General features: G+C 46.5%; 2 protein-coding genes across 3 annotated transcripts in view; one reads left to right on the top strand and one right to left on the bottom strand.

The window, feature by feature from the left end:
• The window catches only part of Bcs1 (mitochondrial chaperone BCS1), a 145,154-nt gene extending 124,344 nt beyond the window's left edge, over nucleotides 1–20,810 (bottom strand). The window contains exons 1-3 of one of the 2 annotated variants that reach the window (XM_084595735.1): nucleotides 20,581–20,810; nucleotides 18,263–18,390; nucleotides 290–501 (exon numbers count right to left, since the gene is read on the bottom strand). In XM_084595735.1, the coding sequence (XP_084451861.1) occupies nucleotides 290–501; nucleotides 18,263–18,373 (323 nt within the window). In that variant the 5' untranslated portion in view covers nucleotides 18,374–18,390; nucleotides 20,581–20,810. The remainder of the gene's footprint in view (nucleotides 1–289; nucleotides 502–18,262; nucleotides 18,391–20,580) is intronic. The other variant, XM_084595734.1, reaches the window with a different exon arrangement.
• Nucleotides 20,811–21,060: 250 nt separating this feature from the next.
• Nucleotides 21,061–26,880, top strand: part of rho-7 (rhomboid family intramembrane serine protease rho-7) — a 105,833-nt gene continuing 100,013 nt past the window's right edge. The window contains exons 1-2 of the mRNA XM_084595731.1: nucleotides 21,061–21,284; nucleotides 23,216–23,327. Coding sequence (XP_084451857.1) covers nucleotides 21,250–21,284; nucleotides 23,216–23,327 — 147 coding nt within the window. The 5' untranslated portion in view covers nucleotides 21,061–21,249. The remainder of the gene's footprint in view (nucleotides 21,285–23,215; nucleotides 23,328–26,880) is intronic.

Here is a 26,880-nt window from a genome sequence, read left to right as displayed (position 1 = left end):
AGGGTGATGCCACACCTGCTGATTTACAGTAACAGCCTGTGCTGGAGTGCTGGTCACTGCAACATCCGTCCCTGCCTTTTACAATTGGCTGTTTGGCATGTAAGTCACATGAAAAGAGCAAGCAAACATGCTTTTTGCGAGACCGAGCTTCCCCTGATGTTGGTGGGCACCCTAGAACAGGCTTTGGCTGTAAAAAATTTTCCTGCCACTAAAATCAAACCTGTGACATCTAGACCCAGGCTTCTGCAGTGATCACTGATTTGAGACAACATAGGGGAAAGATGCTCACGCAAAAAAGTGGGTGCCCACGCTGGGGATGAAGTCGAAAGAGGTGCGTGCGCTGCCACCAGCCTCAGGCTGCAGAAAGGTGGTCTCCACGCTCAGGTGCTGTGTATGGCGTGCATGCCGTGTAATCCACTGGAGCAGCCACTGGTAGCTCTTGTCACGGCATGGCACCTCCAGAGTGATCATGTAATGACGGCGGAACAGGACCATGCCCACCTGCAAGGAGGAACCTCAAACACTAGCAGAGCTCCGTGCACTGGATGCATCTTAAGAACAGCACATGTCAGCAAAGGCAAACTACAGTGGTATATGCACAACTCACTGGTGTCTGTGAACATATTGTCTGCCAAGATTTATCTCACATGATTGCAGTCACGTACAGCTGCATTTGCATTGTTCCAGATCAGTCCAGTTGCCCTTGCCTGGCTTTAAATTGAGCCCTGCCAACAGCAGTGGCATTGCGCAGCTCAACAACTACCAAGCTTGTTTGCTGACATCACTGCTGCTCAATTGTTCCTTTAATTCTGGGTACAAGTCAGCCGGTAAGTCCTTAACTGCCTTACTGAATACAGCACTGCAATCATGACTATCACTGACCAAATATAAGGATCCCTCTGGTAAGTTCTTAACTGTCTTCTGAGTATGGCACTGCAATCTTGACTATCACTGAATTGTTCCTTTCATTCTGGGTGCATGTCAGTCAAATATAAACATACCCCTGGTAAGTCCTTAATTGCCTTACTGAGTAACAATAATAATTGCTTCACAGAAAAGGAAAGGCCCAGTATCTGCCACATTTATTCCATAGACACCTGAACTATGCCTAGGGGGGAGTGAAAGTGGATAGAGACAGAGGATCCATAGTGAAGGGTCATGGAGTAATTTTGACCACCTGGAGATCTTTAACGTGCACTGATATCGCACAGTACACAAATGCCTCTCCGTTTCACCTCCATCGAAAAGCAACCGGCGGAGGTCGGGATCGAATCCAGGCTTGCCAGCACAGTAGTCGGGCATCTTAACCACTGTACCACCACGGCGGGACTTCCTTACTGAGTACGGCGCTAAAATCATGACTATCACTGAATTGTTCCTTTCATTCTGGGCGCAAGTCAGCCCAATATAAGCATCCCTCTGGTAAGTCCTTAATTGCCTCACTGAGTACGGCACTGCAATGACAACTATCACTGAATTTTTCCTTTCATTTTGTGCGCAAGTCAACCAAATACGAGTGTCTCTATGGTAAGTCCTAATTGCCTTACTGAGTATGGCACTGCAATCATGACTATCATTGAATTGTTCCTTTCATTCTGGGCACAAGGCAGCCAAATAAAAGCATCCCTCTGGCAAGTCTTTAATCGCCTTACTGAGTAAGACACTGCAATCATGACCATATTTTAAAGTATTTTATTCTATTCTTTATATTGTCACCTGGTGTACTCAGGTGGCGCTTGAAAGAAAAAAGACGAAGTGTGTTTGCGTGCTATCGGCAGAACGCTGCTTAATGACAAAGCCTCACCTGCCTTGTTTGTGAAATGTAGACCTGCTTTCCGTGACAATACTGGAGTTGGAGTGAGCATGGGAGCCACCTCAACAGCAACATGGTCAACTCGTTTCTTCCGTCTTCACCGCAGGCATGTTTTTTCCTTGCACCGACGCACTTCCTCAGATTATCGTTTCCTGGTTGCTTCTCCATAGCTCTCCTGTCCGACAGTGCATGTGCTCCTAAGCAATCGTATGATGGCTTCGTGCTGTCCCATTCCGACTTCCACACGTGTACACCCTCAGAAGAATTGGTTATCACAGTGCTCTCTGATCACCTCAGGTCAACCATGTCAACGGCCACTCCCACCGAAAGTAAAAATTGCCCGCAACCCGTCTCAGTGAGCATGGGAGTCGCTTCAACGGCAACATGACCAACTCATTTCTTGTTTTCATCGCTGATAATCGCTTCTTGGTCTTGCTCTCATGCTAACGCATGCTTCATGCAATAGCTAGGGATTGCTCTGATGTAGTGAATTTGTTGCTATGTTCTGGTGACATTGAGACTAATCGAGGTCCTGCCAAGCTTCATTCAGCAAATGTAACGGACCATAATGACACCATGTATCAGTTGCTCAAGAACATCAGTGAGCTTACGTTAGAAAGTGGAAAAAACCAAGAAGAACTTCGAGCTGAAATTAAACAGATCAAGACAACTCGGGAAAACATTAAAAAAATCTGAAGACATATTTGGCCGACTCCTCATCCTTGAGAATAAAATGAATACGCTTGATGTCCTTGACCATGATCTTTCCTCCATCAGTAGTTCCAATGAAAATCTTACTTACCAGCAGGCTGTATTTCAGTCTCCCATTGATGATCTTGAAAACAGGTCGAGATGGAATAATATAATTGTGCGCGGAATCCCTGATGATCGCGAGACATGAGGCAAAACGGAGGAAAAGGTTATTGCTGCGCTATCTCCCTTCCTTGATTCAGTTTCACTAACATCATATCGAGCGCGCACATCGTTTGGGTTCCTATTCACCTTGTGTCACCCCATTATCAAGTTCAGTTCATTTAAAATCAGAGAAAAAGTTTTTACTTCCCGGGATTTACTTAAGGATGACAATATTCCTATATCTGAAGACTTTTCACATGCTACCCGTCTGGTGACGAATCAGCTTGTTGAATTTAGCAAAGGGCTGCCTCATTCCCCAAAGTTTCAACTTCGAAACAACAACCTGCTGGTTAACAATAAATGCTTCACCTACAGTAGAATAACTAACTACACTGAACTTGCAAACCATTCAAAGCCTGAAGCACAGTCCAGTGCCGAATCTCAGGCGGGCTCCTCCCAGGATACTTCTCAAATTGCTGCTCATTCCGTCAGTAACACTCCCTAAGAATGAGGGGAAGTGAGAATTTGTTTTAGACTCTGCATACATCCATCTTGCAAGCTAATGTTAGGAGCATTATTAACCCTTTGACTGTCGAATATTTCGAAAAAAGATTCACCCCTAGTGTCAAATCTTTTTTAAATGCTATGCATTAAGCACAGTACCAAATGCAACAATTAGCATTCCCTTATTGACACATGCAATTCGGATATCATTGCCCTTATTTAAACGTGGCTGCATTCTAACATACATGACAGCGAAGTGATAAGCGATTCATCATGTTTTTCTGTTTTCTGTTGCGACCGCATGCAATGCATGTTTGGTATTTCAAGAAACTTTAAATCACATCCAATCCCTGTTGATACCACCTCGAGACTATTTGAGCTCGCGTTGAAATCCAACACCGTAAAATTATTCTTGGTGTCTGCTACCGTCCCCAATTTAACTTCTGTGAACAGTTACACGATGTCATTAATAATGCCTACTTGCAGCATCCTACTGCTGATATTTTGTTACTTGGTGACTTTAACTTTCCAAATATATTTGTTGGTCTTAGAAGACCAACAAATTCAACAACATATTCTTGTTCCATTCACCTCTGTAAGTCATGATTTTCTGAACTTATGTTCAGTTTTCTCTTTTCACAGTTAGTATCCCAGCCTACTAGGTTAACGGACTCTACCACCAACATCCTGGATTTAATGTTAACAACGCACCCTGATCTCATTTCATATGTGTCATACCTGCCCGGGAGAAGCGGCCATTTAGCTGTCCATTTTGAAAATGCAGCCCCTTCCTTGCAAACAAATAGGATAACTAAAGTAATCAGAAACTACAGCAAAGCTAACTTCGATGCTATTAACAACAAGCTCTCTCTTTTCCTCTTCTTCCTGGATGGTTACGAAACTCTGCATGTAGAAACTAACTGGCTCAACTTCACTACTAAAGTCCATCAATTGATAGATAAGTATATTCCCCTCCGAAATATAACTTCCAACTCCAATGCTCCTTGGTACCTCTACCTAAAAAGGCTATCTAATAAAAAAAACGCCTGTTTCGTAGTGCTACACGTGCCCCTTCTGACACTCAGTGGGAAGCTATACGGCTAATAATAACGCATATTTGCACGCACATAAAAACATTAAAACCAAATTTTTTTAATTACGCCTTACCGTCTATCCTTTCCACTGACCCTAAAAAGTTCTGGTGCACAGTTAAGGCCCCCGCCACAGTGGTGCAGTGGTAAGATGCCCGACTACTGTGCCGGAGTTCCCGGGTTCGATCCCGACCGCGGCGGCTGAATTTCAATGGAGGCAAAACGAACAGGCGTACGTGTGCTGTGCGAAGTCAGCGCATGTTAAAGATCCCCAGGTGGTCGAAATTACTTTGTGGCCCTCCACTACAGCTCCTCTTTCTCTCTTTCTACTTTCACTCCCACATTCCTACCTTCCCTTATGGTGCAGTTCAGGTGTCCAGAGAAACAAGTTTGACAGATCCTGCGCCTTTCCCTTCCTATGAACCAATTAATATTATTATTATTATTATTACTACTATTATTATTATTATTATTATTATTATTATTATTATTATTATTATTATTATTATTATTATTAAGACAAAAAAAAGACGACTCAATTCAATTAATAGACCCCAACGGACTTCCATTTCCCGATTCAGAGTGCCCTGAAGTCTTAAACAATGCTTTCTGTAATAATTTTGTTTCTGTCCTATTAAAACATTACCACCTGCTGAGTCATATGCATACCGATAAGGGATCCAGTCTGCATTGATCCTACTGGTATCATGAAATTAATTGACACACTTAAAACTTCATTTCATTCTGAGAAAGAAATAAATAAAAACAAAGTGTCTTAAGGCACGTCCGACATACCCATTCGATTCTTGTAAAGATACGGCGGACGTCGATATACAGGCTCATGGCTATATGCACTTCGAACGCATATTTCTTCCCATGGTCCGCATGCCGCTTGCTACGCTATGATATCAGTTAGCCGCGACTCCAGATGAGGTGCTACAAAGAGTTCCTCCGTTCTAACATAGATCACGCTCTTCACTCAGGATTGTGTACGGCAAGCGTCGCTTGTCACGCACATAGCTGCAGGTGATGCGACGTATTGCACCAGCTCCACCAGCTGGCATCGAGATACGCACATTCATGAGCAGCTTTCACTTCGCACTAAACTATCACCTAGATCTGCCCGTAATGCAAGCGAGCTATTCCAAGCATTTACTCTGTCTTAGGTCCTGCATCGACCTCCGAAGATCGAGCGCCGGCACAACACACACACCTCGCTGTGCAGAACATTCAGCCATCCAAAGTATGTATATACGCTGTTAGTGAGATGGCATTGACAGAGGAAACAGGATGTTTCTAGTTAAATTCCTCGTTTAAATTCTACCTCAGAGCCGTGGCAAAAAACATGCCGATAGAGGCCTACGCTGCTACTGCGGCGATCTGCACGTCGACTCGTTGAGGCGAGGACCTGCTGCACCGCAATACATGAGTGCACAACCGGAAAGCCGGAAGCGCGAATGATCCGAATTCCCTAGCTACGAACAGCAATCTTTTTTGGTATTTAGGAGAAGACAAGTGCTCAGCCTGCATCTTTTTCTCGTCGTTGAATTTTGCGTACATGTAGTTTAAACCCCCGCATGCTCGAGGTTAGCGTGACCCGACTGAACGGCCGCAGCTTTGAAACGAGCAGGAGATATGCATGGGTCGCCGAACTTGGGTACGCGGTAGAAAATGTGCGCTGCACATTTCGTTGCAGAAGCTGACTCTTGGAATTTTGCAGAGTGCGCCATGCAAGTGACCGTTGCTACAACCACACATCCATGTTCCAACGGCTGGCCTACCCCGAGGCGTATAAATGTTCAACCATGGACGTATCATTGATCGAAGAGAGGACAGATTTTCATGACATTGGGCGCGAAATCGATAGCTACCAGTGCTCAGTGTTAGAGAAATTCTGCCTTGACCATGCACAATTCAGTGTTTCAGGTGTGGTCAGTAGTTATAAGTTTGAACAGTTCGCCTTTCAAGTCAGCGGCGCCAGCAATGGACCGGCGGAGAGATTTTCCACACTACACCACTGTCTTGCTAAAAAGCCTACCTAGGCGGCGTTTGACATTCAGCTGCTTTTTGTGGGCCCCATAATTGAAAGCAACGCCTTCAGAAACGCGTTAAATGTTCAAAAATGTATTATCTTTAACAGTTTCACTCCAGCCTGTCAAAGCAGGCGGACGTTGATAAAACAGTTGAGCACTCCAGTCGAAACCAAACACCCGAGCGTCTTTAGAGATCTTTAGAATCGCCTTCAGTTTTTAAAATTATTGAAATAGGTCACTTTCTGATCGCTGGGACATAGACCTTCATGACAGCACTGTCACATAAATAAGGATCACACCAGACCGAAAGATTATTAGCGAATTGTGTTGATTTTTATGGTGCATAAGCGACTAATGCTGCCATGCGCCAAGAACAAGGTTTAATGTATTTATTTTGTGTGTAATGACTAAAATGTTCTTTAGGATGTAGCTTGTTTAGGAACATTTTAGGAAACCAAAAATGCAGGAAATTTTCACGCCTCTCCTAGGATCATGCTGGGATGGAAAGGGATCTGCTGCAAACTTTTACAAAATGTTTTTCTCTTATTTTCTCAGAGTCTGGCGCACGTGTAAGTAAGATATGGTTTATTATTAGTTCCTCTCCCCACTCCTTGCATACTGATTTGTCCTTTTCATAAGTATGAAGCTGCGTGTCAGGTGTGGGTGTGTCTTTTGTGAAGATGACCTAAAATGTTGTGTTATTAATGACTGCATGATTTCCATTCGTCGATGACAGGTTTGACAAAGAGTAGTTTGTTGTTTATTTCAATGTTTCAAAAATTCTGCCATTTCACTCTCACTTTTCTTTGTACAAGCTTCTTGGTATCTTCATGTAGCATATTCACCCTCTGTAATTTAGTATAGCGGCAAGATAACCTGGTTATTTCTTTTCATCACCTTTCAAGACAGCTGTCCCGATTTCATAAAGTGTAGGGTTTCTGATGGCAGGAACTCCTTGGAAGTCATAGAAATAAATGAGATCCACAATCATGAGCTATCTAAGGTATGCATATACATGTCCATTGCTCAGTGGAATGGTGTCAGCATGCTGTTAGAACAAGTCTTGTGGTAACAACAACCATTGTCTGAGGTGGTCCTTTAATGACCATTGAAGTGCCATTAACTGCAGGTACTACTGACAGAACTCTTGATCATGTTATGTGATAATGCCACCCTTGCATGCATATAGGTATACATTTCAGAATCTGCAGTGCACCACCTGACCATTTGCCACCAGTTTGTGTGAAAATGTATTTTTCATGCATGTTAACCAGTATGATTGACAGATGGACCCTGTGCACAAGCCAAAAGTACCACGAGCCAACTGTCACGAGGCCACACGACATGGCAGGAGCTGTTAACTCGAGCTTACAAAGTTATATTTTGAAATATGTTCCCGGAAGTTTCAGCTTCGAGTAAGGAAGCTTACTCCAAGGCCATGGAGGCATGTTTGTACAGTTTGGTTAACGCGAGGCTTACAGAGGTTTATGCCAGGTTGTCTATCAAATAACAGGGAAGCCTACGACCGTATGCTAATGAGTATGTCTGAGATAACAGAGACATAAATTAAGGAATCAGTAATTAAGTTTGTAGCAAAGGGCATGTAAATTAATGGGAATCCACAATGGGATCTGCAGACAAGAGCCATTAGCGCTGGCGCATCATACCCTTACAGGTGGAGATTAGGAGTCTCCCTAATTTTTGTCTGCTCAAGGTTTGTCATTTTCTTTGTTCTTCCAGGTGAGGAAGACGTGAAAACGATAGCATCGAGAATGCCACAGACCATCGTTAACAAGGATGCTGATCCCAACAGAAAAGAAATTTCAGAAAAGATGGGTGAATAGTAATGCTGGCAAAAGTTGAAGCTGGAATTTGGTTCTAGCGCACGTTTTGTTTGTTGATTCGTTTTACTCATCCGCTTAGGATGCGCTCGTGGGTGGTCACATCGGAGAGTGGCTTTTAGAGCCTACACAGGGTAAGCGCAGCGCGTAGCCCTGGGCGGACACAGGGCTCATCGCGTCGGATCGTCAGCCGGTTCGATCGCGAGGCGAGACTCGGGAGCTTAGGCCTAGCCTGGTGTAGGGGCACCTCCGAGGGCAGCGCACATCCCGACCATCCCGCGCCTCCCCAATCAAAGCCTTTGATCCGATGCGATAGTCCTGTGAATTTTTTTTTTTTTCGTTTTTTTTTTTTTTTTTTTTTTTGGAGAGAAAGAGCTAGTGTAGTTCAACATAACGGGCAAAGGAGGCAAGAACAGAAAAATGAAAGCGGAAAACCCAGAAGTGAAGTGCCAGTCCTGTGGCATGTGGGTTTTCCTAGATGAAACCCCTTTTGAGGACCTGGCCGCTGCGGCAGAGGGGGAACCCTTCACCTGTGCTATCTGCGTCCGAATGGCTGCGCTGGATACCCGGGTGGAGGCAGGCACCATGGTCAGAGAAGATGCCACCATGCGAGGAGTGCAAGGCGCGGAGGAGCGGAGACGGCAGCATGGAAGAGAGAGTGGGAGAACCTGGAGCACGAACTGCAGGCAGAGCGACATCAGCGAGAGACCTTGCAGGAAAAAGTTGCCTTCCTAAGGAGTAAAGTCCTGGGCCAGCGATCGGCACCCATGATCGACCGGGCACCAGGTATTGGAGAGAATGGCGCGGAGGATGCAGACGCCAATGAGGCCAAAGAAAGGCCAGTCCACACCGACGGTGCGGAGTCGAGTGAGGCGCAAAGCCTAGTACCAGATGGAGAGGCGCAGATCAACCAGTCCACAGGGGATCAAGGTTGGCAACTGAAAATAAGCAAGAAGCAACGAAAGAAACAGCAGGCAATGAGGGCAGGCGAAGAGACCCCGTCCCCAGTGGATCACAGTCTGCCGCAGACAGCCGAGACCAGTGCTCTGTAGAAGGATCGCCATGCGTTTGTGTTTGGGGATGAGAATGCAGTCAAGATAAAGCGCACAGTACTTCGAGAGACGGGGTGAAATAAGCGGGTGCAGTTCCGCACACAGAAAGAAGCGACGCTCATGGATACGATTGAAGCGGTGGAGAAAGAGGCAGAAGTGTGGAAGGCCTCGGAGGCCTTAGTGATAATCCATGCAGGCCCCAGGGACATTGCAGACGACTCCACGAAGAGGGAGGCGGTGACCCAGAAGTTGAAGCATGCTCTCTCAGCATGGCAGGAGAGAGCGAAGTCACACCGCTTCCTGATTTATGGAGTGCCAGAGGGGCCAGATGATCAGGATCGTAAACAGAGTACTTGCAGGGCCTGGAATGAAGGAGTCCGGCAGGCCTGCTCAGAGATACGATCCAAGTGCGAGTTTATTAACCCCTCAAGGCTGCTTCAAGGGCGACTCCATGGCCCCAGCTATGGAGCCAAGGGGGCCGAAGAGTTGGGCAGCGATTAGGGCGACGATTGAGCGCTTTTTTAGGACTGCGCCCCCGCAAAAGAAGGATGAGACTGAACCCAGCAGCACCAATCATAGAGGCTCTGGGCCAGGCAATCATGCAGATGGTGGGTTTTCAGCAGTGAACAGAACGGTCCGCAAGCAAGGGCGCCGCAGGGGTCGTCGCCGGCAACAGTGCGAGTCGCAAGACCCAAGCAAGGGGTCATGCGGGACCCATCAGTCCCCAGTGACCGTATGCTTCCTGAACATGCAGGGGGGTCGCAAGGAGCAGAAGTGGGGAGAGCTCCAGGAACAAATGCGCCAACTGGAAATAGCAGCAATTGCAGTGGTGGAGACGCACCTCAGGGAAGAAGAAACCCTTCCGCATGACCCACGTTTTGTGTGGGAGGGTTGCAACCGAGCCAGGCACGAAAGCCAAGGAGGAGGAATTGGGTGTTTGTGGGGCGTGACTCAGCAATGGGTACGGGTGCGACCGCACTGTAGCGAACACATGTGGATGACAGGTCGTTTATTGGGTCAACCTGTGGCACTAGCGGTTGTGTACCTGTGGACTGGTGACCAAACGGCAAAGAACACTGAAGTGTGTAGTTGCTTGGCTGCAGATGTGGAATTCTTCGCTCAAAACCACGAGGTGCTGATGATGGGTGACTTTAATGCTCACCTGGAGGATCTGGATGGTCACACAGATGCAAGTGGGTGGCTCTTACAGGAGCTGGCACAACAGGGTCACCTTATCATAGTGAACCTTTCACAGAAGTGTGAGGGGACGGTGACATGGGCAGTATGGGACCGGCAGTCGTGTATAGACTACTGTCTCATGACAGAGAGCCTGTATGCCAAGTTAGAAAAGATGATGATTGAGGAGGATGGCACAGGGAACCTTGCCAGTGACCACAATAGGTTGCGGTTGGTCTTTGGCCGGGGCAAGAAGCGAAAGACCATGCCACAAAGCAGCACAAGACGGCCCAGTGTTCAAGAACTACAGGAACTGGCGGACGACCTGGAGAAGAAAGTACATCTCATGGGCTCTTACACTGAATTCGTAGAAGAGTGCATGGGGATGCTCAGAAAGTGCCCAGGTAAGAGAAGAAAGCACAGTGCAAAGCCATGGTGGGATGCAGAAGTGGCAGCAGCTATTAGACACAGACGGGAAGCATGCAGGCTCCACAGGCAGACCATCAGGGATGGGGAGATGAAGGATGTGGCACAGGCTTGGGAGTCTTATCGGGACTTGAAGCAAGAAGCTGCGAAACTGGTCCAACAGAAAATACGCAGGATCAATGCACAGTTCATGCGCATGTTGAAAGAGGCTGGTAAGCAGGCTCCTCAACGGTTTTGGCAGCATGTCCAAAGGGGCCAAAAGAACACTACCCAGCTGACACTACGGAGAGCCTCGGATGCAGAGGAACTGCGCGGAGACGACTGCATTCCTTTGTTGGAGGAATGGCTGCAGACCCCCCTACAGGCACAGGGCATGACAGCTCCCACTGAACATGATCAGTGCCCTCTGTTCAAGGGCACACTGGCAGACACAGGAAAGGCTGGGCTCCGTCAAGCCCCAACAGATAAGGAGAAAGAGCGAGCCATGAAGAGGGTAGATGCGGGAACAGCCCCAGGATGTGACGGGATGCCCATGAGCTTGGTGAGGGCTTTCGGACCTCTGGTCCAGGCTCGCTTATGGGACCTGCTGGAACTGGTGATGACAGACGCAGACATTCCAGATGACTGGAAGACCGTGAAGGTGAAACCGCTATACAAGGGTGCGGGGGACAGGAGGGATCTGGCTAACTACAGACCCATCGCTGTCACCCCAGTACTGTACAGGGTAGCAATGCAGGTCATCAAGGCCAGGCTCCAGAGGTGGGCAGAGAAACAAGGAGTCCTAGGCGAGCTGCAAATGGGTTTCCGCCCCGGTCGCCGGATAGAGAACAACCTATTCGTCCTCACACAGTGTATAGAAATGGCTACAAAGTACAGTTCACCCCTTTATGTGGCATTTCTGGACATAACGAAGGCGTATGACTGTGTGAAATGGGACCTCCTGTGGACCATGCTGCAGGAAATGGGGCTGGTTGCGCAAGACATTGAACTCCTTCAGGCCTTTTATGCAGCTCCATCAGTGGTGGTGGAGTGGAACAATATGGTGACGGCGCCCATGGAGATGCACCAAGGCCTGCGGCAAGGATGCCCGCTCTCCCCACTGCTGTTCATGCTGTATGTGAGTGGGGTGACACTGAAGTTGGCAGAGTCGGGATGTGGCTACACTTTAGAGCACAGTGAGGAAGCAGCGCTGGTAGTTCACCGGATCCCAGCTTTAATATACGCTGACGATTTCGCACTGTTGGCAAGATCACCCGAGGAGCTGCAGCGGTTGCTGGACATCTGCGGTGTGGAGATGAGACAGCTTGGTCTGCGTTTTAGCTCAACCAAGTGTGTGGCTATGGTGTGGGGGCCTCACAACTATCAACCTGATCGAGTGTGGGATCTCCAGGGCAATGCAGTGTCACAAACCAACGTGACCAAGTACCTCGGTGTCCGACTGAGTGCGGGAGCGGATTATTTAACGGCACATGAGAGGCTCCTCAGAGCGAAGGCCGCTCGCACGAGAGGCATGTTAGGTCAAAGGGCCTTGTGGACCTACAACCACTACGAGGTCACAAGGGCACTCTGGAAGATGGTGGCGGTCCCGGGTCTGACCTACGCCAATGCCGTACTCTGTCTCTCGGCGGGTATGAGTGAATTTTTGGAGAGGCGCCAGAGGGAGGCCGGCCGAATGGCACTCTGGCTACCATCCCTATCGAAACCATCCAGGGCGATATGGGTTGGTCGTCATTCACAGCCTGGGAAGCAGTGGCGAAGGCAGCGTTCGAGAACCGCCTGTTCCGTCTCCCCGAGTCGAATGTGGCCCGTCAAACACTCGTGCACACCATTTTCACCAGCCGAACGACGAGATGGACGCGCCGAACACGATCTCTTCGGCAGAGGTACCGGCTCCCGACGGTATCGTTGGCCACAAAAGCATCGGAGCTGGACTGCACAACACAGCAGAAGATCCGGACCCAGGTACAGCTGGTCGAGACGGAGGAATGGAAGAAGACTTCCGAAGAAAAAGTGTCATTGGACCTATACCGGGCGGAGAAGGACACCATCGGAAAGGAGCTGTGGTGTGATAACTCGCACGGTAGTGGTTTGCTGGCAGAGGCACGCTCGGGAGCGTTACGTACACGCAGGTGGAGAGCGAAATTCATGGTTGGCCTCACGACTGTGTGCGCCCTCTGCGGGGTGGCAGAGGAGTCAACGGACCACGTGGTACTCGAGTGTCCAGCTATCTCTCCGCCCGCCCGTACGATGTCACTACCTGTAGCACTCGGCTTTAGGCTTGCCAGTGGAGAGGCAGCCTCGGTGGATACGATTGAAGCTACAAAGAGACGATTGGAGTTTTGGTGGCGAGCAGCAGGGAGCAACATCCTTGTAACGCGGCCGCAGCTACAGTGATTTTTGTGTGTTTTCTTTACTTTTTGGCCACACCTTTAGCTTCTTGAAGTTAAACCGGCGACCCGATATAAAGGGTGGGCCACCATCACCATCACCATGGAAAGGCATAAAATTGAAATGCAACGTATGAAGAGATATGTTGCGAGACTATCAGTCTGTGGTGTGCGACATCTGTCTCCGTTAGTTTCATCAAGTGATTGGCCAAAGCAGATGGGGCTTGTGGTTTTGTGATAAGTGTAGTGTCGTAGCATAGATGCAACCTTGCCCATTAACAATTGAAGTGCAGTAAGTGCATTGTTTTGTTTTTGTAAGATGTTCATGGTTTTCATGCAAACATTACGAGAAATTTCTTCCTAGAGAATGTTTGCTGAAATGTGAATATAATGTGCAATAAAACTAGTGTTCTCTTGCTATTTACTTTTCCTTGTATACATTAGTTCTGTGAAGGAAACCACAGGCTAGAAGGAAATGTAATGGCATGCATTTTGTTACTTGAGCCCGTTGTGCTGGCTCAGTAGTATTTAAGAGTGCTTGGCTGCTGAACCCATGGATGCAGATTTGATTCCAGCCACAGCAGGGGCATTTTAATAGAGGCAAAACAATAGGCTGTCATGCACTGTGCAGTGTCAATGCATGTAAAAGAACCCCAGGTGGTCGAAATTATACCGGAGCCCTCAACTATTGTGTTCCTCACAGCCATAGTTGTTTTGGGATGCTAAACCAGATATTATATATCACATCATACTCTCAGTAAGATGCTATTCGTGGTCAGTTAATCATACACAAAATGACCAATTTTTTTTTGCATGGTACAGCAGCTGTTGTACAATTTTATTTTAGCCTGCATGAAGAATTTCACACTGGCTCCACATGGCCTTCTGTCGACCCTTGATATGTGTCACAATTACACACCTGAGTATGTATTTTTCTAAGGGCACCTGTGCATGCATGGAGGGGACCGTTGCTTTCCTTTTTTCAGAACTGAAATGCATGATCCACATTATTCCTGTAATTCAACTGCCTGCTATTTGAACTGTCCAGCATTAATGCAAGTTTTAAAGAACTGCAATTAGCAAATTATTCCAAGAAGGAAACAATGCCAAGAACTGCTTCGGTTTCATCTTCAACAACTGTTTGAGAACTAAAGTTAGCCAAATGTTGCGCAGCATAGATGAGAGAATACAAAATCCAAAAAAAAAAACAACAAATCCTACCCGTGGCTTCTAGGGTTTCACATCCTAAAGTGACATATGTAGCTATGAAGAATACTGTAGTGGAGAGCTCCAGACTAATTTGACTGCCTGGGCTTTGTACTTTGCGTTGACATTCACCTACACCAAAGTGCGACTGACATCACTGGCATTAAACATCACGACATTGGGGCTTAGGGCAAGTAGCTGAACGCGCCGCTGAGATGTCACAGTGTGTATGTACATGCTATGCACGTACATACACACAAGGGGTGAGGCAAGGCTGCATACTGTCGCCCTGCCTATTTAACCTATATACAGAGTGCATCATGAGGAAGGCCGCTCTGGACGAGTCTTCAGCTGGAGTGAAGATTGCTGGAAAACGTATCAACAACCTTAGATATGCGGATGATACCACTTTAATGGCAGAAAGTGAAGTGGAACTCAAGAGACTTCTGATGCACGTACAAGAAGAGTGTGAGAAGTTTGGGCTTAAACTGAACATTAAAAAGACGAAGATCATGGCGTCTTGCCCTATCAAGTCCTGGAGCATCAATGGACAAGAAGTGGAAGCTGTGACAGATTTTCTGTTCTTGGGCGCCAAGATTACCTCAGAAGGAGACTGCAGCCATGAAATTAGGAGACGCCTGCTTCTGGGAAAGAGAGCAATGGTTAGCCTTGACCGCCTAGTAAAGAGCAGAGACATTAGTCTGCCAACCAAGATCCGTATAACCCGTGCTATGGTCTTTCCAGTTGTGATGTATGGATGCGAGAGTTGGATTGTGAAAAAGGCTGACCGCCGAAGAATTGACGCGTTTGAATTGTGGTGCTGGCGAAGACTCTTAAGAGTTCCTTGGACTGCCAGAAGATCAAATCAGTCGATATTGTCGACCATAAACCCTGACTGCTCATTGGAGGGTAAAATTCTAAAGTTAAAGCTCAGCTACTTTGGTCATCTGATGAGAAGAAAGGAGTCGCTGGAGAAAGATTTGATGTTGGGAAAGGTTGAGGGTCGCCGGAGAAGGGGTAGGCAGCGAACGCGATGGTTAGATGGCATTCTCGAGGCATTGCAGATGAAGCTATGTGATGTTAAGAAGATAGTGAGAGACCGGAAAGCGTGGCGTGACATGGTCCATAGGGTCACGAAGAGTCGGACACGACTGAACGCCTGAACTGAACTGATGCACGTCAACCTTTCCAGCATTAAAGCTGTCACATGCATGGCAGATATTCATGTTCAGCTTTGGACTGACAAGTTTAAAAGTGTACCATTTATGTTTGTCTAGCATGAAAAACAAAAGAAATTAAGGAAAAACAAAAATGTAATATATTGAAAAAGCACTAGTCAATAACACAACAAGCATATTCGTTCCTTTATTAATGATAAAGTGGCCTTCAACAATAATACAAAGCCTGAACATTTAGGAAGGTGCTGTGCCAGGTAGCTATTTTACGGAAGCCTGCACCATTTCACCTGTAGTAATGCGCATCTCGGCGGTGTGGGCTGGGCACTTATTTTTCTGGCCACTCTAACATGCGAAAATTGTATCATGTGCATTCCCATTTTCCGTGTTTTGAGCTCTGTAGTGCTGTCTAATAACAAATTGTTGATAACTTATTTCCGTCTGACTGTGGCACAGCGCATGTGAATAAATTCCCACGACGCTCTCTTTACGCAACGTTTTTGGACTTACTACTGCACCTAATAAACACTGACATGCACGTGGGAAATCGCCGATCATAAATGGACACACTGATGTCTGTCCGAACATCGGCGCACTCGTCACAGCACTCTCGTAATCTCACACAGCATTCTCGTAGGACGTAATCCAGACATCACAGCATCTCATGATAAGCACAAACCACACCTCCAGTTGTACAACAAGCACGAATGTATGCAATGCTTGGGCTAGAGACATGCCGGCGGTACCCAGCTTTTTCAGTGCCGCTTGTATGTATGTAGAACTTGCAGCGCCAAACCTCAGTACGAGCAGAAAGCGATGCGTTACGTAACGCATCTCATCACAGATGGAAGTGAGGAAACTTTGAATAATCAAAACTATACAACTACATAACGACCGTCGTAGACGTTAATCCACATGATAACGAGGACCAAATGAGCGGGCGTGCGGGTCCCGGGCTGGCCGTCAACACTGCGATTACATGCGCTTGCGCTCAGGTCGTGCTTGCCACACTGCCGCGGTCCAACTCACGTAAACCTATCATCATGCCATCACGTAGTCTATCACCCATTCTAGGCACTATTTTTGCCACTGTACTATTTCACATTTCACGTATGCAGTACATACTTCTTGCACCTCGCACACCTCGTACCAACTTCGATTTGGCTACATATGGCTATCACTACCAAGTTGTTGCTACAACCACACATCCGGGGATCTCGGATCTGTTCGGCTTTCCCGACGTATCCCAAGGCACGATATCTACCTTGCTACACCTTGCTGATCCCGGAGAAAAATGTGTCGGGTCCGTCGGACGTAAACCTGAACCCCACCGATTGGGTCCGTCCGCCGTACCCCTCCCGGATCCGTCCGGCTTTCCCGGCGTACCTCGAAGAAAAACGCATTGTATCTGTCGGACGTGAACACCTGATTGGGTCCGTCCGCCGTACCTCTGAAAAATACTTCCCAAATCTGTCCGACGTATCCTGAAGAACAATGCACCGGGTCCGTCGGATGTACCTTTAGCCACAGCTAAATAAAAAATCTAGCCCTGGTATCGACCCAATTGCTGCCCAATTTTTGAAAAGCATCTGCACCTTCATATCACTCATGCTCTGCAAGATTTTTCAGCAGTCACTGGCACCGGCGCTCTTCCTGCTGACTGGAAAGTCGGGAAGGTGGTCCCTGTCCACAAATCAGTTAGCAAAAATTCCCCTCTCAATTACCGTTTGATATCATTATCAAGTATACCATGCAAATTACTTGAACACATCCTTTACTCAGATCATCTAAGAACTATGGTCTCTTAGAATTTACGCAAGTTTTTGACGTCACTTAAAAAAATAAAAGTTGCTGAAAGTGAGGAAACTCTCGATATAATTTTGGCATCATTAAGGTGACATAGACAAGTGCTTCAAGCCGGTGTGCTTATGTCACAGTGCTTTTACAGCCTGGTACATTTTTAAGTGGTTAGATTAGGTTGCATTTTGATCTGGCGTATGCCAATAGATGACATCAACTCCCCAGCATGCTACAGTAACATGCCAGATTGATGCACACACTGCATGCTCTAGGAGATGTTCCCCACATCTGATGAGGCTAACCTGTATTATATAATTAGGCCCTTGCTCTGTTACTGAAACAAAACACCCCTTGACAGGCATCCTCAGTGTATTTTAGAGCTGCAGCACTACTGCCCGCACCCTTGCAGAAACCCGATGTTTTAAGCCGATTTGACCTTTGACCTTTCCGAGAGACTTCAGGTGTCCACAGAAACAAGTGTGACAGATACTGCGCCTTTCCTTTTCTGTAAACCAATTACAGAACACTAGTGAACTTTGACGCATTCAGCAGAATGCTGGTTATGTTCGACAAGGGGCGCAATGTACCATGTGCAGCAGCAACGCTGAAGCTTTAGCATTTCTCCACTGAAGATTCTGCAGTGCTTTAGATTGTATTTGTCAAACTACAGTGCAAAGTGTAATTCATATCCAATGCCATCGCTAATAAAATCACCACTTTAAGAAGATCGTATCTGTGCAATGTGTGGTCTGCAAGTATGGCTACTTGATTAAATAATGTTTGATAATTGAGACACAGCAAACACAATCCAGTCAAAACGCCCTGCTACTGCATGATATTTTGCGATTAACCAAGTTAAACCGTCAGTATTTTTTTTTAAGAGAGGGGTGAATAGTGACCGACCTGCATGCCTTTGCGCAGTGCTGCAGCAGCTGCACCAACTCCAAAGAGGCCAAAGCCTGCACCGAAGTACGGGTTGGTGCCAAGCTGCGACAGATACTCAGTCACTGTCATCCTCAGCTGCTGATTGCCTGCATCATCACATCAAAAAACATACTCAATGAGTTTATCTATTTCATACTAGCTTTCTGCATTCACAGTACAAAACAGGCAGATTATAAATTATGATCTTAGGATAGTGTAGTTTACACAGGTTTAAGGATGTGCCAGAAATAACACTACAGCCACTTATCCTCAGATACACTGAGTGATCAATACAAATTGGTCTGGAAAATGACCAAGAAAGTGATGACTGCCATTGAACTCATTTGCAACTACACAAAAGGAGCGCTGCCACGGGGAGCATTCGTAGCTTGCATAAAAGTCTTGCCTAGGAGCCCCTCCAGCTTGCATTCGCTTATTGCCCAAGCTGGCCTTAATATAGTCCAGAGTAGCCGGCACTTTGTAAACAGTTGTCTAGGTTTTTACTGCGGAGTGCGGCATGTGGATGGGATGATGACACCGATGATGCAAACTTGGGGGGCACTAGGTAAACAGAGCTAGAAATGTAACATACCCAAAGGCAAACAAAAGTAAGCTATAACTGCTTACGCATTAGGGGTTTCACTCGAGGTATAGCCTATATCCCCGCCATCCCCCCGCTGTGGGTGAAATGTTTACAAATGAGGTTTCAGTTTGTATCAATGTTCTTTCTGCTGGCATTGTATTTGGTGTGGGTGTATTGGACATAGAATGCCAGGCTTCATGTGGTGTCTTAAAACTGTAATCGCCAAAATCTCAGTATGAATGCATACTATTCCAATCTTAACATGGACACACGAGGAGGTGCTAGCACTCTTCAAAGTGCTGCTGCGTCCGACACAGCGATGCATGGAAGCAAAGATGTGCAGGCACAGAGGAACCTGGAGACGATGCTTTGCTCCAATGCACAGTCAGCTTGGATACATTGATGCTTGGCAGACTGCAGACGCACGCTCTTGCGTTCGCCCTAAGAGTGGATGACCCTGTATATATGTCGTCAGTTCGAATTTCTGTCGTGACCTAGCTTAAACTTGACTCGCAGATGTATGGTATGTGCAACAAGAAGTGGTATGACGTCACTTGGAATGTCATGGGATGAAAAGTTGCATCATCATGATTTTGGCACAAATGTCGGGAGAGCTGCCACTACATTCAAGTCCAGCAGTGCTGATTTTATATAGAATGACAAGATCATGGCGTCATAGCATTTGTGTCATACGGATGCTTGAGGGCGTATCTTTAGGACCATCCAGACAAGGCACACAATGCTGACGGCTTTCCTCAAAAAGGGAAAAATAAGGCTTTTACCAATTCGCCATTTGAAGGTGTGCTACGCACCAGTGTCACTGACACCAAACCTGAGACTGTATACCTTATTCGTTATCTTTTTGTGAAGAGCTAACATTACAAAAAATTCTTTCTAGCTGCCTGAAACTATATATGACAAGGCCTGCCCTGGCATCGCCCAAAAGCAGGTATAAAACTTCGGTTCACTACAAACAAGCCTAGGCCAGGCTTGTTCTCATTTATTATGAAGGCTAAAGGCACCAGAAAGAATGCAATGATGCACGAAAGGCTGCGTCCAGCAACCCAAAGTGGTCATTTTATAAACGTAACAGGCCGCCTTTGAAGGTTACGAGTCTTCTGACGGGCTAGTTGGAAGTTCATCTTCAAAACTGCGCGAATAAAACAAGGACAAAGCGGAGACACAACACCATCTGCGCTTTGTGTGTGTTGTGTCGCCGCTCTGTCCCGTTTCACTAGCGCAGTTTTGAAGATGAACGTCTCTGTTACCCGCATCACGCACTGGTCGACTTCAACCCTGTCGGATCAACGCCATGTGCGCATGCATGCAATTGCATTTTTTGTTTCGTCATGTGCTAGGCGCAAGGAAATACAAAACTGACCCAACATTCTTTACGAACACAATTTACATCGGTGGCACTATCGATTTAACCAGATTTTTGTCCTCTCAGCGTACTACAATACACACTATCTGCAAGGGTGACTGGCAGCGTGAAGTCTACTCAAAATTCCATGATAGTGGTTGCAGGACATTTTGTATGCCCGCACTGAAAGTAAAAACGTGTTCCTCGCCGAAGGTGCAAATTTACGTAGCACTGGACGTGCATAATTGACGTGATCTTGCACCACGTCGAATTCGAATGCCGCAAAGGATTTCTAACGCGGATGTTACCAGCAAGCACAAATTACGTGAAACGAAACCGCGGCAAACGTACCGTACCGGATAGCCGGGCGGACAAACTGGCTAGTTGAAACGGCTACAACGTCGCTGGAACTTGCCCTTCAGACATTATGTGTAAACGACGAACTTTTTAGCGCGCCGGCACATAAACGTATAATATTGTAATGATGTAGGGACTCATCGCATTTGTTTCAAACTTCTCAAGTACGAGTACCTATCGAGCGATCAACCTCGTGTGAAAATGCCGGCATGCCGGTTCGCGTCCACCACATTAGTTTCGTTTCTAGACAACTTTTAAAAACATTGTATTGGTTGTAACTCAACAATGCTTAGAAGAAACTTTGTTGTGTTTATAAAACATATGCAGAATTTTAGCGCACTGCTTTTTTGAGCTTTTATACGTTAGGTAGGAATTTTACTAACGTTGGACCCTACCCCATTTGTCGGGCCGTATCGGCCGTATTCAGCCCATCGCCGATGATCAGCCACAAACGTTGGCCTTATTTCGTCTGCGCTGCGCATGCGTGCGACAGCGTTGTGCGAGTGTCCCGTCTTCACATATCAACGTAGCGTTGAGCTCTTGCAGAAAGTGAATGAATAAAAGTGCCATGTGTGTTTAATCGTACCAACACACACACGTTCGCGCACAGAAAATGCGCACCGTGGCTAGGTAGCGTCAAGTCATAAAAAACAAGACGACGGTATGCTACCCAGGGGCATAATTCGACTCTCTTGCCGGTGCGTCCATCACCGGCCTTGTTTTTGTGCACTCTCACTTCCCACTAACGCTGCTTTGCTATTTTGTGACTTCATTTTGTTATTTTCTGTAACTGCATCCACAAAATACGACTGCTGTCGCTCTGTGTAGTTTGCCGTTTAACAAGCTGCTGAAAATATCCATTCGTCATTGGCGCGGGCGGATAAAAGCGCTTTTTTTTTTTTTACGCACACGTCTTGTAAAGGCGTTACTGCTTCCTTGTACTACGTCGGCAACGGCAATCGTCCAACGTTCCGTTCTAGCTTTTCAGTTTTGCATCCCACAGTTGCCGTTATTCAATTTGGAACGGGTTTATTCAAGAGATCCTCGATCACCTTTTCAAGGGCAAGAATAAAGTTTAGTGACGAACGCCGATTCACTGTGCGTGCTTGGTCGAGGTGGCTGCCGCATTATTTTCATGGTGGTCCCAAATCCGCTTCTTTGCACGCGCGCAGTTCGCTGGGGAGCCGTCGCGCGATTTTCTTGTGACTGGCAGTGTGTATGTCGATGGTAATTGCCCTCTCCCGAGCTGTAGCCTAGGGAATGGTAGATTCTTATAATGACCCGTAATTGGATGCACGCTATTTAGTGTTGCGCACGCACTAATAAATGTGCGTGCAATAAACAGGGGATGCACGCTATTTAGCACCCCTAAATAGCGTGCTGGCAGATCTTTGCAGCTTGCACTGAGCATCACTGTGTTGTATTTTGGTACTTTAGCTTTGTATGTGGTTACCACCCTTGCAGTAGCTCATATTTCTATTGATTGGGGTTAACAGTGCTGCAGAAGAGCAGCCGACTTGCCAGTGTTCTGCTAAAAAGCCACAGGTGTGGAGACAAGGGACAGTGGACTTTAGCACTGGAGCCTTTAGTTTCAGGGTGCCAAAAGGTGTGGCCTAGTGAGTTGCCCTCAAATGCATCCCTGCTGCCTCTCTTACCACACAGCATGCTGCTCGTGTCTATATCTTTTTTTACCCTTTGGAGTAATATTTACGAAACAACAGGTGCAGTTCTTTGCTTTTTATCGTGTGCAATTAGAAGCAGCAAAGCTCGGGGAACAGGCAAAAAATATGGCCTTGCTACTACTTAGTCAGTTGGCTCTCTGGAAATGCGTGCCTTTCTCGCAGAGGGCAACACAGTGGGGAATCACTGTTAGTCTGTGCATTGTGCAACCCCTTATGGGTGTCTGCATTGCTGATGTTATAAGGGAAAAGTCACAACCTTGCCTCTTGCAGGTGGAAGTTGGCAGGTGACATGGCCAGGCTCTGGTTGGTTGGTGTGTTGTGTGACGTCACGAGACCACATGACAGCTTGGGCTTTGAGTTGAAAGCCAAGATGAGAATCGAACCCTTCGGGGCTTTTCCCGAGTCAAACACGTTACTCCTGGGCATTGAAGGCACATTTGTACGTCTTGGTTAAAGCGGGGCTTTATATGTATGTCGGGTGATCTTTCACATAATCTGATAGCTTACAACTGTACGCTAATGAGTAGCTGTGAGATTGAAGGGTTAGTGGTTAGACTAGCACATGTAGGTGAGAAGACTTGCTAGAAAAGCTGCTGATGACCCGTAAAAACGGAGTTTATACGTCCTGCAAATTCTGGGGGATAAAACCTCTTCCCATAATTGCCAGCAGAAGGTTTTGCTATGTGGCCAGTAAATACTAGATGCCTTTATTGCATTCCTGTTAGGCAGGCCTTTGCCTAATGTCATCCCATGTTTCCAACAGGCTGATTACCCTCGCATACGTGCCAGCAAAATTTTTGTGTTTGCGCACAATTTGACCTTTCGGCTTAATTGCACCATACAGGCAGGCAGGTCACCTTGCTTTGCCACTGTCCCATCATTTGCAAAGCCAAGTTTGAAGATGGGGAGGGCCAAGCTGGCAGGGCTTCAGTTTGATGGTTGTGCAGGTGGCGCAGCGTGAGGCAGCCATGGGTGCGCCAGGCACAGTCCGAGACCCCTCTTCCGCCGCCCTCCGCCGGATCAGCACAGCTGACCAAGGCAACAGCCTTCACCGTTGGGGTGAGAAGGCTGCTCCTGCTGAACAACCTACTGGGCAGTGGCTGTGTGGTTCAGTCTTCTACTAATTATTACTCAGCATTACCATGAAAGGCTCAAGTCTATCAATGCATTCTTTATTGTTGTGCTTTCAGATTAACTAGATTGGAGAGATTAGGAAGTTTGTGGGGATAAGATAAGCTGTACAGGGTTGATTGGAGAGATATGGGAGAGGTCTTTGTCCCGCAGCTGCTGATTATGTAGGACTGGGCCATTCTGCGTGGCTGCTCTCCACCTCTGCACTCTCCTGAGCTTCAGAGTGCTAGGTTCTGATGTGCATGCACAGGTCATGTTGGATAAGCGACAGTGGAGCCAGCTGCTGCTTTTTGTGCAAAGGGGGCACCTTTTGGATCGAATGTGCATCACCCATGTTCGTCTGCTGTTCTAGGTAGCAGATAACTCTGTAGAGGGTGCCACATCTTGTAATGCCCAACGCTTGAGGCAACGTTACTAGAACCAGCTTCAGTTCGAAAACTCCCCACCTCCGCTGTACATTGCGGGCGGCGCCCAGACACTTTCCGGGGTAGGTGGCGCGGCCGTCGAAACCGGCTCCTGACTGACGCCTTGGAGCAGCAGCGAAAGCTGGAGTGCGATGGGCGAAGGGCAGCATTTCCGAAGTGATAATTTGTCTGCAGTAATAATGCAAGCGATTTCTAAATTTTTTTTTCAGTAGCTGCAACCTTCATAGTCACAAAATGGTTAGGAACTAATGCAAAACCTTGCAAGCAGCCATTCTTTAGGTGCAGCAGCCTGCACGCAGGATGTTTGGTTTTTTCCAACAGGGAAGACTATACTTTTCTGGTATATTTTGCGCAATTTGTGCGAACAATCAAACGCCACACACCTGCTTTTGAGAAACTAACTGCGTGTGCATGCTTTAATTAAGACATGAGTGAAACAGCGCGAAAGAAGCCCGAAGGCGAAGCGAAGAAGGGACAGGAAAGAGCGCTGCTCTTTCCGCTTTGCGCTCTTTCCTGTCCCTTCTTCGCTTCGCCTTCGTGCTTCTTTGGCGCTGTTTCACTCAAGTCACAAGGAACCAACTAGCCCAGCAAAAAGTTCTGCTTAATTAAGACAAGTTGTCTATATGTCAAAAAGCTTTGACAGCAGGCTTTGCAATTTTTTTCCTGCCACACTTGGCAATTGGAATAGTGGAGTATCAGAATAGTGGCATGAGTAACTGCCGGTCATGCAATTTGGCAGAATTAATACCAACTATTCCCAGTTGTTGGTTATTGTTGGATAGGCAGTCTGAAATGAAATGAGCGAGCATGCGTATTGATCAATGGACAATTTTAATGCGTAGCTTTACTTGTTTGTTTCTTGCCGTGTATGGAATGTGTACAAAATGTGTCCGCAGTGGCTGTGTAGCTTATGTTGATATAATTGCACTCGACTAATTGTAGTTCATCGTTGTTACCTTTTAATTAGTTAATTGTGACTATATTGAACGCTACATCATTAAGTTATATATGGTTGGATTGCTTTGTAAAGTATAATTTTGCTGGACTAATTGTAGGACTTATTTAGATGTCATTAATTAGTTATCTGTGATTAAAATATATATGTTAAAGTTTATTTACAGAATGATTCTGCACCTTAGCCTGGTGTGCTAACCAACAGATGGTAAAACAGATGTTTGGTTTGGGCTAGTTGGTAGCAGTTTCTTGAAGACATAGCGCAAAAAAGACGGAGACAACACAGATGTAGACAGGACAGGTGCTAACTGACAACTTTATTTTCGAGGAAAACCGCACACAATTTATGTCAAAAATCACATGACAATCAAGGGGCTTTATACTACTACCAAAGACAGTTTAACAAAGGGCGGCGGACAATCTTGACCCGGAAAAACCATAAAAGAAACAAGGAGGAGGGCCGGAAAGCATTATCAACAGATTACATAAAAAACTCATTGTGAACTTAATACAACAGAGGGGGCGCGAACAACATCGTTGCCAAGGGGCGGTGTCAAAGAACCCAACCACAGCAAGGAGCGAGCCTAAAAGGGCCCAAAACAAGGGAAGTAAAAGCAGAGTCATAGGTCAAAACCAGAAAAAAACGTTCGAGGCAAAAGCAGAGTCATAACTAAAAACAGATAAAACGTGCGAAGCAAAAAAAAAGAGTCAAAAACTAAAGACAAACGAAACGTACGAAGCAAAAGCAGAGTCATGAACTAAAAACAGGCCTAACGTGTCAAGCAAAAGCAGAGTCAAAAACTAAAGACATGCAAAACGTGCGAACTAAAAGCGGAGTCATAAGCTAAAGCAGACGATCCGTGCAAAAGCCGAGTCGAAACTAAAATCAGACTCGGGAGTGTAGAAAGCTCCCCGCTAAAACATTGAAGGGCTAAACAAGAATAATCAGGATGGCCGAGTGGAAGAACAATTATGAAGAATGAGAAAATCAAGGGAGTAAAACCGGGAACCAGAAACCGGGAAGGAATAAAAGAAATACTACAGACGATAACTCGTTTCATATCAGTAAATAACCGATTGCTTGTGGTAAAAAAGCAAAAAGGGTTATAACACCTACAGGTGGCCATCAAGGAATTCAAATTCGCTTTCAAGAAGGTAGATAGAAGGTACGCTGACGTAATCCTGACCAGCCTTTCTAATGAAGTATGCCTCCATGACTTCGCGCTCAGTTTTTTCTTTGGCTGATCTTAAGAAATCTGTGCTATCTAAGAGCGGATAGCATGCATTATTTGAATCTGTTTTACAAGCTTTACAATGTTCGGCAAGGCTAGTACCCGATTTGTTGCGTACGCATAGTCTGTGTTCTCTCGCCCTCTCATTGAAACATCTTCCAGTTTGTCCGATGTACTGAAGCTCGCAACTGATTGGAATCCTGTACACGACATTCTCCTTGCATTCCGTGAACTTAGTTTGATGTTTCTTCGTGCATGCTACTTGCTTTTTCATCTTTCTAGTACATACTATTGACAGTTTGCATGGTGCAGAGAAAATAATTTTGACGTTATAACGCGGTGCCAGCTTTTTGAAGTTATGTGAATACCTATAGTTAACTTTCTTATATATGGATGATGTGGTGTTCCAGGTGGTCCGTTGATCCGGGGGCACATTGCAGGAAACGGACGGGACAACTTTTCGAGCGCTACGGGCACTTTATTGAACGAGTCAAAAACACATTTTGCTTTCGCGAACACAGTTCGCGGCTTCCTGCCCCCAGTCGTAAGTCGGCAGTCAGTCTCCCCTTTTCGCGCCCAAGCACCCGTCTTAAGTATACATTTTCAACATCCTGGTGACCAACCTCGTGGCCAATCGGAGGAAAAGAGCTTCTTCGAGCCAATCAGAATGACAAGGCCAAATTTTAAATAGCCAATGCAACATCGGCACCTCCGAGATTGGTCCCTCGCGAGCACCGCATGCCTCGCACCAATCGTTCGCCCTTTCCCCTTGTATAGATGACGCACAGATACTCTTTCATAATCAGGGGCGAGAGACAAAACAAATTAGCGAAGACACATGAATGCCACTTTCACCAGCAATACATACAC

This window comes from Amblyomma maculatum, chromosome 2, assembly GCF_055883805.1.
Source record: "Amblyomma maculatum isolate TAMU_Amacu chromosome 2, ASM5588380v1, whole genome shotgun sequence".
Lineage (NCBI taxonomy): Eukaryota > Metazoa > Arthropoda > Arachnida > Ixodida > Ixodidae > Amblyomma > Amblyomma maculatum.
Note: the sequence above shows the minus strand (reverse complement) of the source record. Positions and strands in the feature narration are given on the sequence as shown.